Source organism: Micropterus salmoides, unplaced genomic scaffold (assembly GCF_014851395.1).
Source record: "Micropterus salmoides isolate LMB-PRFRI ecotype aquatic unplaced genomic scaffold, ASM1485139v1 Ms_hic_scaffold_20, whole genome shotgun sequence".
Taxonomy (NCBI): domain Eukaryota; kingdom Metazoa; phylum Chordata; class Actinopteri; order Centrarchiformes; family Centrarchidae; genus Micropterus; species Micropterus salmoides.
The window spans coordinates 32,053,648-32,063,669 of NW_024041151.1; the positions used below are offsets into that span (position 1 = coordinate 32,053,648).

At 40.1% G+C, this 10,022-nt stretch overlaps 1 protein-coding gene across 1 annotated transcript; it reads left to right on the forward strand.

Annotated features, from left to right (window-relative positions):
• The first annotated feature begins 389 nt into the window (after nt 1-389).
• Nucleotides 390-6,377, forward strand: LOC119914309. The gene is made up of 3 exons (XM_038733533.1): nt 390-470; nt 587-740; nt 3,395-6,377. The coding sequence occupies exon 3, from the start codon at nt 4,150-4,152 to the stop codon at nt 6,139-6,141; it is 1,992 nt and encodes a 663-aa protein (XP_038589461.1). The 5' UTR covers nt 390-470; nt 587-740; nt 3,395-4,149; the 3' UTR covers nt 6,142-6,377.
• The last annotated feature ends 3,645 nt before the right edge of the window (nt 6,378-10,022 follow it).

Here is a 10,022-nt window from a genome sequence, read left to right on the forward strand (position 1 = left end):
AACAAAAAAACCAAAAAAAAAACGAAAAACAGAAAATCATATATAGTGTGTATACAGTGTATACATACAAGTTATGTACAGTATTACCTCTTGGCAGCAATGGGGGCTTGTCTTTGCAGAACACAGCTGTGGTATGAGTCTGAGTTTTTTAAATAATTGGGTTAATAAGCCTTTGGGCTTTATTGTGTCTTTATATTTTTGATGAATTGTGTGTCTGAGGCTTAATTTTGAAGTTACAGCTACCAAACCTGCATCACAGATTGGAGGAGTTACTAACAGTAATATTACAGGCATATGTTTGTAGAGAAGGCAGTGGTTCTTTCCGTGTGTCTGGAGGGTGTTTTATTTTTAGTTGGGACAGCCCCTCAATCATCTAAAAGCAGGTCAATGACTCTTGGAGTGACAGTATATAGGAACAGAGCTGCCTGCAGCATCCCTACACGGATCACACAGAGGATCACGGCTATAAGGTACACCACTTCCATCTCTGCAGGGTTCATTATATTGTATTAACATTAATATAATCTTCATCCAAAAAAACAATAATTCTTCAGAGGTTTCTTAATATTGTTCTCTGTGTTTGCAGTTTGAAACAGTTTAAAGATGTCTAGTGAGAAAAACCCTGAGGTTGTTGGCTGTGACGCCTCAATCATGAAGAATGTCTGGGAGATCAGAGCGAGAGAGTATGGACAAAAGCTGCATCTGGAGCAGGAACGAATAGAAAGGAGTGCTCTGCCTTCGTAAGGACTGAAACTATTATCTGTATTTGTGTGCACATACTGTCTGCAAGTCCTTTATCAGAATTTTCACATTAACATTTTTCAAGATTGTTTTATTGAATAGTACCCAGCAGTAGTAGGAGAACAACAGGGACTTTTTTGCACACATTGCTATTATGTGGTCTGTATCTCAGAATTATTAAATATCTTCAGCAGCAGAATTAGAGTTTATTCTTCAATTTGAACATGCGTCTGACTTTTATGTTAACTTGATGTGTTCTAGAAGAACCCAGGTCTCTTTTTACTGACCTTTCACACTGTTCTGCAGCGATAAACACAAACCAATTAGAAATTAGTTGTATGTCCTCAAATGCAGGCTAATGTAATTTATTACACTATATAATCACAATGGTATAACATTGTCATCTAAATGTACAGAGCTAAATGTACTAGAACAATAAAGACTACATGCTGGTCCTCTCTTGATCCCGTCATAAATGTAAAAAAAAATCACAGAACCACTTTTATTTCAGCCACTTTTGTTTTGTCTGTTCAGGCAGTAAGAATAATTACACAAACACTGTTCCACAGTTCCAAGACAAACACACATCTCACTATTTGTATGGCTTTTTGATACTGTGCAGATGAATGTGGGAAAAATTAAACATTGGACCAGAACTTGTTTTGATTTACAACCAGCAGGAAATGCCAAATTGGCATAAGCAAATGGGTAAAAATCCCCTCCAAAACATGCAATGATCAAAAACAAGACAGGCAGGATAACAGATGAAGAGATGCATAAATAATAAATAAGATGAATAAATCCTGGGAAGTTGGTGATGGAATTGGGACACTGTGGACTACTGCTGATCAGGGAGGGAATGACAGCTGTAATGATCCATCATGTTCTAATATTAGCAGGGAGGTTAATGACTGAAAGACTGACAATTAGTTGTCAAGAAAAAATGGTTTGTTTCTTCAAAAGCATTTTATCTTCTTACTTTTTCTTCTATGAATGGAAGAATTTCTGAGATTACTTTTTTTGCTACAATTCTGACATTTTTACTGCATTCATTTAAAGATATAAAGGTGTCCTGCAGGAGAAATCTGATACATCAGCACACTAAAAGAAGAAGTTAACCCCGACACCAGATCTCAGACAGTGGGCTACTCTGACATTTTACTTAAGTAAAAATAGCAATACCACAGTGTAGAAATACTCTGTTGCAAGTAAAAGTAATTGAATTGCATTGAATATGTAAGTATTATCAGGAAAATATACTCAATGCAGAAGTATAGCCCCTGTGAATGTTATACTATAATATATTACATAATTATTATTATAATTATTACTACTTATTTGCCCGCTGGCTGTCTGTTCCTGGTGTGTGCTTTCAGTATGTGCACACAAATGATACACTGTTTGAAACAAAAATCCTTGTGATTCGACCAATGCAAACCATTTCAAGATACAATCAGCCACTCACCTGTAAAGCCCCATAGTAATCCACTGATCAATTATATTCCAACAAAAATGGTTTTGTTACGTTGTCAAAGGTCAAGACCATCCAATCCAGCAAAAACATTTAGTCCAAAACACATTATTCTATTAATAAATCCCCAGGGACTGCTGCTGCATCATTTCATAATCGCTGACAGACATGCCTATGTTATTGTAACTGTAATAACTCCAGTTTGGATGCACACACACACACAAACATGGAGCAAAGTCAGCCAGCACGTTATGCTCGTTAGTGTAAGTACGTGGTGCAATAAATCCTATGTGAGTAAAAAGCTCTCCTCTCTACCAGCAACAGCAGAGATAGGAGGAGGGGGAGGACAGGAGGAGCGACTGATAGGGACTCATGACTGAGTTCATCATTCTTTCTAAACTTCACTCAGTATGTTGATGTCAGGAATATGATTTATTTTACTGACATGTTAGATTTGTTTCCAGTGAGATATTAGTGTCTTTGCTATTGTGAATCCTGTTGCTGCTCTTGAAACAATATTCACTTAATATAAAAATATGAAATTATTTCTTTTACATAATATCTTTTATTAAAGGCAATTATTTAGCAATGAAAAATAACTGAATATCAATAAAGAACAGAACAAATAAGGGTTAGACAAGTATGTCAATAAAATTCTAGTGATACCCATCCCAACTCGTGAGAAAATGTCCGGCCCATCCCTGTGTCCTGTTCTTTAAATCTGGCCCAAATGAATTTGTAATAGAATAGCGCTGCTGTACATCAAACACATGTACAATGCACACATCACACATATTGTAACCCAGTGACAAACTTCACCTTTATTACTGTACTCTGCTCTGTTACATAACACAGCATCACAATGTATCAGGATTTGACTTGGATTTGCTTCTGAAAGCCAAGATTAATTACTGTATATTTTCCCCTGTTAGTGGTGTGGCTCTAAGATGGCAATGTAGGACCATTATTTTAGACCTGCAACACCAACATATCCTGATGCAATACTGATGTAATATTTCCATGAAAGGATAATTGCTTAAAGAAGCTGTTACTACTAGTGCACAAATTTGTCTATCTTGTCTGTCTTTAAGAGATGTTGTCCTTGTCTGTGATCATACTTTCTGCGAGCATTTTTGACATTTAGCTCATGTTTTATATTTTGTCTTATATTTTTTCCCACAGTATTAACAAGGACTGGGAAAATCGTTTGGTTGCCAAACTGGGTAACTATAAAAGAGTGGAGAGAAAAATTAAACCAGCTGAGAATCAGACAAACAACAACAATGTGTGGAAGAGTAAACAACACCAGGTTCCTCCTACTCTTCCTTGTGGATCAGGTTCAGGTCCACTAGGCAGACCAGGAGGCCAGAGAAGGGTCTTCCCTGCTCCAGCCCCAAACTACAAGGATAAAAAGGGGCAAGGCAAAAATTTTAACAGACTTGACTTAATCATGTTCATCACCCGGAATCAACCTTCTGCTATGGTGTGGGGAAAGTCTTGGAAGTACAACAAATCCTTGCCATTACCAGCAGAGGGTGCTACAGCTACACCAGACTGGGGCAAGTGCTGGATATTTGCTACCCCGCAGCTTTGCTCTGAAGTAGGAAAGCCTTGTACAAACGGGCCAAACATGATAGATCTTTACAGCCATCATCTCTGGAAGAAACCAGACAGGGTGGTGGAATCACAAGAGTTAGACTTAAGTCTTCCCACTGAGGAGTGGCAGATGTCCTGGAGAAAATTTGAAAAAAAAACATAAGAAGAGGGATACATGTTCTGTAAATGGAAAGAATGTCACCAAATCTGGATTCTTCACCTTTTTGTTGGAGACTCAGCACCACAATGAAGCCTTCTGCTCATCAGAGTGGAGCAAGTCATGGAGATCCACAAAGCCAACAAGTCAGCAGAATAATTTAACTGATACAAATAATGGTCTAATGAATGGGTCTATTGTTAACAAGCAGGATGACAATGGAGAGATAAGCTTCAAGTGGGAAGAATGTTGGAGGCTTGTCAACCACCATGGCTGCAACAAATCCAAGTTGCCTCAAGTAAAAAAATCTCATTGTCATGAGTGGGCTGACTCATGGAGAGCAGCCATGGTGGTATTCAATAACCACAAGAATTCTGATCCCTCTCTGAGGCAAGATAACAAGGATAAGTATGATTATCATGGCCAGCAGAAAGAGGCGCATCTTTACATAGTCAAGACGTACAGAGGTCTGTACTTGGAGCTCCACAAGGAATTTAAGGCTCTCTCTGAGTGGAGGAAGTCATGGCAGGTGACCAAAAACAACTCTAAACCATGTGAAGAAATAAAGAAAGTCTTAAAGGTCTCTCCACCAAAGATGGAGGCTCAGAAGGTAGAGAAGAACCCAAAGGGTCATCATTTAACATCAGAGAAAGCTGACTCATGCTATGAGCAACTGAAACACCATGTCATATACTGCCCAAAGCAAGAATTCGCCCAATCTAAGCTGATTCATCTGAAACACTTGGAAAATGTCTTGTCTACCTCAGAATGGGGGGATTCCTGGAAGACACTGAAACACAGAATGAAAATAGAGAGAAGAATTAGTCCTGATCCTTCAAGGCCTTTCAGAGCATCTGAGAAGGGAGGAGACATGAAGCCTACTACCTCAGAGTGGAAAGACTCATGGATGTTCACCTGTCTGCCTCTGTGTCGAGAGCCTGAACGTTGGGAGCAGGGTTGGTCCACCACACCCCAAATCCAAGTACATCATGCGTGGGTCCAGAACCACTTTCCACCTTTGGAACTACCTAACAATGGGCCGACCAGGGAGCAGAGTTGGGGAGAATCATGGAGGTTATCAAGGCCTCAGAATCGATCAAATCCTGCGCAGTGTAGGGCACAAACCAGCCAAGCAAGGTCAAGTGTGACTTCCCTCTATCCTTACGATTCACGGACAGACAGGAGGTACGCTAGGTCCATTTCTGACTGGCAGGGAGCCTGGATGGTCTCCGAAACTCAGTTCCACCATGACAAACCCTCCCTAACCAAATGGAGGGAAGCCTGGAAGTGCTCCATATTCCACACAGGGCTCTGGACTGAGCAGAAGCCTAGAGAGAACGGGGGGGATATGTTAATGGAGAGCCAACCCCGGAGAGAGAAGATTTCCTTGCAGAGAGCCAAAGCTAAAATGAGCCAGTCTTTTAAGAGCCAGATGTTCAGGGAAAGATATCCTGAGAAACATTGGAGTGCTTCATGGAGAGCTGGGTCACTTCTGAAACATCAACCAAGTCATTACAGATCTTCGGGGATACCTAGGAATAGCATGACCGGCACTACTCAGCAACTACATGCCACTTTCAATGGGCATGGATCTAAGTGGGGAAGGTCGTTCAGGCTTGCCAATCCCATGCCCCATGTGGATCAACCCTGGGTGGAGTCTTCTCCTAACCCATGTCACGATGTAGTCATGTGGTCAAGAGGGAATAACACACAAAACAACATCAAAACCAACTTTAGTAACAACCCTGCAACCATCAGGCTTTGGGAAAACTCTCATCAGTTCCTGCAGCGGGCTAGTGCACAGATGAAAGACAAAACCATGTCTAAGGAACCCGTTGATCCTAGGATGAATATCACAAAAAAGAACAAAACAAGTAGACATTTGTACTCCAACATTGAGAAGGAGAAACAATCAGAAAGGAAGTGGGCAGGATGCCACCTGTTGGGTAAAACACAACCACGTCCCAAGAAAGGCCCTGCTTCAGGAAAGAAGCTAAAGATGGAGGACAAAAACAAAGAAATGTTCATTGAGGAGTGGGCAGAATCTTGGAGGTCCTTTGTTCACCCTTCTGGTCTGAAAAAGCAGATGACCATCAAATCACTCTCAGGTTGGGATAAGTCATGGAAATTCCTCCTTCCACTGTACAAGCCGATGAATGGCCTTAAGACCAAATAGAAGGCATGGCTCAGTCAACTTTTAGCTTTAGAACTGAAGAAGCCTCTTTGATGAGAGGCATAACATCTTTTAGTATATTCAACCAAGTCCAGTTGCCCTTAATTTTAACCCACCTTGAATAACTTTGAGCTTAGTGAAATCAGATGGATAATTTTTGTCAGACTTCAAATATCAGATAACCTGAAGCATCAAAATTTGCCACATACAAACCATGTCAATAAAAACATAATGCTTTACTACTTGCAGTTTTTCTTTGTTTTCTTCTTGTTGAGAATTTATTTGCGATAGTCAGGTATCCAACACTTAAAAACAGTTAATAATAATAAGAAGTAATAATATACAATTTTTTGAGTTTACAGTGTTTGGTTAGCTAACTTGGCAAAGCACAAGACTCTCACCAACAAGGTTGCATGTTTGAGCCCACTTTCTTTCACTTTTTAACAAATTGATTATGCAGCAACTGTTTCAATCCAATGATTTCTTACTCAAATGTTGACAACTGTGACTGTGAACTGACTAAGCTTCATATAAAGATCATATTAAGAACAAGTACAGGTTGGACAAGGACTGTGTCTCCAAAAGTCTCTGGATTCTTTGACATAATCAACATAGTCAAACGCCTCTGGAGCAACTATGGGTTAAAGGGGCATTATGTAGTTTCCAGCGGCCACTAGCGGTGCGGTTTTAAGATTGCTACCAGGCGTGTGCTTGTACGCGTGCTCACTTGAACTCATGAGCGAGCATAATCCGAAACACAACCACTTTCATACAGAAATCCTGCAATAAACGCAGGAACACCAGCACGCAGACTGTGGCTTTTCACTCAGACATGTTCAGGTTACTTCAATGTTCTTATCTCAGAGGCAGATCAACACCGGCGCCGTACCTTTCATTCAGCGCAGCGAGACACTGTCATATTGGCACAGTACTCCCGAAAAAAAGGCAAAGTGAGAGCGGCTATAGACAGGTAGGGAGCCAGCTTCACACATCATGGTGGAAACTCAGATAAACTCTCACTGCAACGTTACAGTAATATTTTTATCAGCTTGATATTGAACTAATCCATGCTCGCTACATGATAAAGTTACGCAGCATTTAGCCAATGTGCTACATCGTTAGCTCACCTGCTGCTTTCAAGTAACTGTCTTTACTATCTGTGTATCTGTCACCAGTAGCTCAGCAATTTCAGCACAGCTACATGTTTTAGATGATAATGAAACTGTTAGTGAGTTGGACTGAATATTATAACAAGATTGTGTCATACTTTATAACAGTTTAAACTGCAGTAACTAATTTACTGTAGTGTTAGTGGATGGCTCTTCCTCTGGGTTGTATATTATGTGGGTCATGTTAGTTACAGTGACTGAGAGGTGGAGAAGCTGTGTATTGTTAAAAGGCAATAAATCTAAATTGAACGTTATGAAGCAAACAGCGGCAGGTCGGGGCTAATGTAGTGTTAGCTGGCTGCTCATGGCTGCATTACAATAGGATAGTAAACAAATCGCTCCACATTAGCTTTTTACCATTACATAATTTCTTGCAGGCTTTGACACTTTGGCATAACAGTGGTACAGAGGATTGCATTAGTTGGTGAAGTAATGTGAAAGCGATATAACTTTGCACCGGACAACATTAGCAACTGCTCAGCGTTAGCCGGCTAGCTAACGTGACTTTCTCTGTGTTTCTCCAGCTTTGCTAATGATCACTTTGTTCTTACTCGACATCATCTGAAGCTGTTTGGTCTGATGGGCTTGAGCACATAAACCTTTATTGTTGTTTTGTATCCTTACGTGGAGCCTGTGTTTTGCTGTGAACTGGTTATTTTATGGTATTAGTGGACTGCATGTCGTTAGCTGCCATGTTGTCGCTGTAGTACAAGAGAGCCTCGGGAGCGCGCACAGGGCTGAATCCGACCCGGAGACTTCACATTAAAAGCAGAATAGTGGCTGATACAAGCAACGGAGAAAACAGGCATGCGCTTCATTTCTAAGTGAGTTTTGAGCCCACTGACAATAAGGCATTGAAAATTTGATTTATTAAACATACATATAGCCCCTTTAAGTGTCTTGCTCAAGGACACATTGGTGGATGGGAGCAGCCAACACAATATCCACACAGAAATATATACAGTATATGTAGTGGTGGTGAAAATGAAAAACGGTACTGATAATTAACAGGACGATATTATCTACTTTTGACAGCTCTAGGTATAGTGGTTTTCGATCTGGACCTGGTCTAATGTGGTCTACATGCAAAAAAGCGAAAAGTGAAATCACCCTCTCTAGTATTTTCACAAAACAATCAATGCTCTAGGTATATGGTATTGAAATTGAACATTTAATAGTGTTCCCACAGACCACTATTTGATAACTTTTGAGTTTCTATTGCTGAACTACACGCCATTAGGCAAAAATTTATATGAGATGTCGATCTGATAGTGCTGTAGCTAAATTTAAGGATGTGATTCCATCAGCTTTTAATTCACTTTCAAGTCACAAAGTAACGGAGCATTCCAATGCTAAATATCAGTCCCTCCCAAATCGATCATCTTGTTGATAGTGCTGCAGGCTCGCTGCGAATGACACTCGACTCTGTTGCCCCTCTAAAAAAGAAGATAATAAAACAAAGACGGTCAGCTCCATGTTATAACTTGAGAGGAATTGTCTTTCCACCAAACTGGAAAATTCTCATTTAATTTGGCCAGATACTCTTAAAACTTATAGGAAGGCCCTCCGTAATGCCAGAGCAGCGTACTACTCATCATTAATACAAGAAAATAAATAGAGGAAAATTCTGCACTGTAGCCTGGCTGACAGTCACAGATGATAATGTCACACGGGATGATGGGGGAGGGTGGGGCTGGGCTCTTCCTGAAGTCCACGACCATCTCCACTGTCTTCAGAACGTTGAGCTCCAGACTGTTCTGGCTGCACCAGGTCACCAGATAGTCAATCTTCCACCAGTAGATGGACTCATCCCCACCAGAGATGAACCCAATGAGTGTGGTGTCGGCCGCAAATTTCAGGAGCTTGACAGACTGGTAACTGAACGGGCAGCTGTTGGTGTACAGGGAGAAGAGCAGAGGGGAAAGAACGCAGCCCTGAGGTGAACCAGTGCTGATGGTTCTGAAGTCAGAGACATGTTTTTGTTGAGAATTATTTTAGAGCATTATAGCCTAAATTGTTATCATTAATTACTAGAGCAATGGTGGTCTGCATTGGCATCATTTAAAGTATTATTTGAGTGTAAAGTTAGGATTACAGTGTCAAAACTCTATAGCTCTTGTCATCATTTAGAGTGTTATTTTATAGTGTAAAGTTAAGATCACAACATTGAAACTCTTTAGCTCTGAGTGTGTGTGGTCCTCTCTGTGTCTAACTGCCCGGAGGCAGTAGCACGTGTGTGTATGCAAGCAGGCATGTGTGCTCTGGGACCAGAGTGAATGAGCACAGCAAGGCATCATCAAAAACACCAGCAAAGTTAAAATGTAGAAGCAGAATTAGTGAAAATTGTTACAAAACATAAATAAACATAGTCCATCACAGTAGGGATGTCCTGTCTTTAGCACACAGCACAAAAGACACCAGCTTATTCCACAAAGTGAGGTTTTTGGTGAAAGTAGTATGATCAGCAGAGGGCAGGTCATCATTTTTGATCATTTTAGTATCCTTAATTAGTAGTAATCATTAATCACTCTTAATTAATGATTTTTAATCAATAATTTTATTATCTTTAATCAATATTAACAAGTATTATCATTCTTAGTTCATCATTTATAATCATTTTATTATCCTTAATTAGCATTAATCATTAGTAGTTTATTAATTATCCTTACTTACTTCTTACTTACTTCTTAATCTTTGAACATTACCGAGATGTAT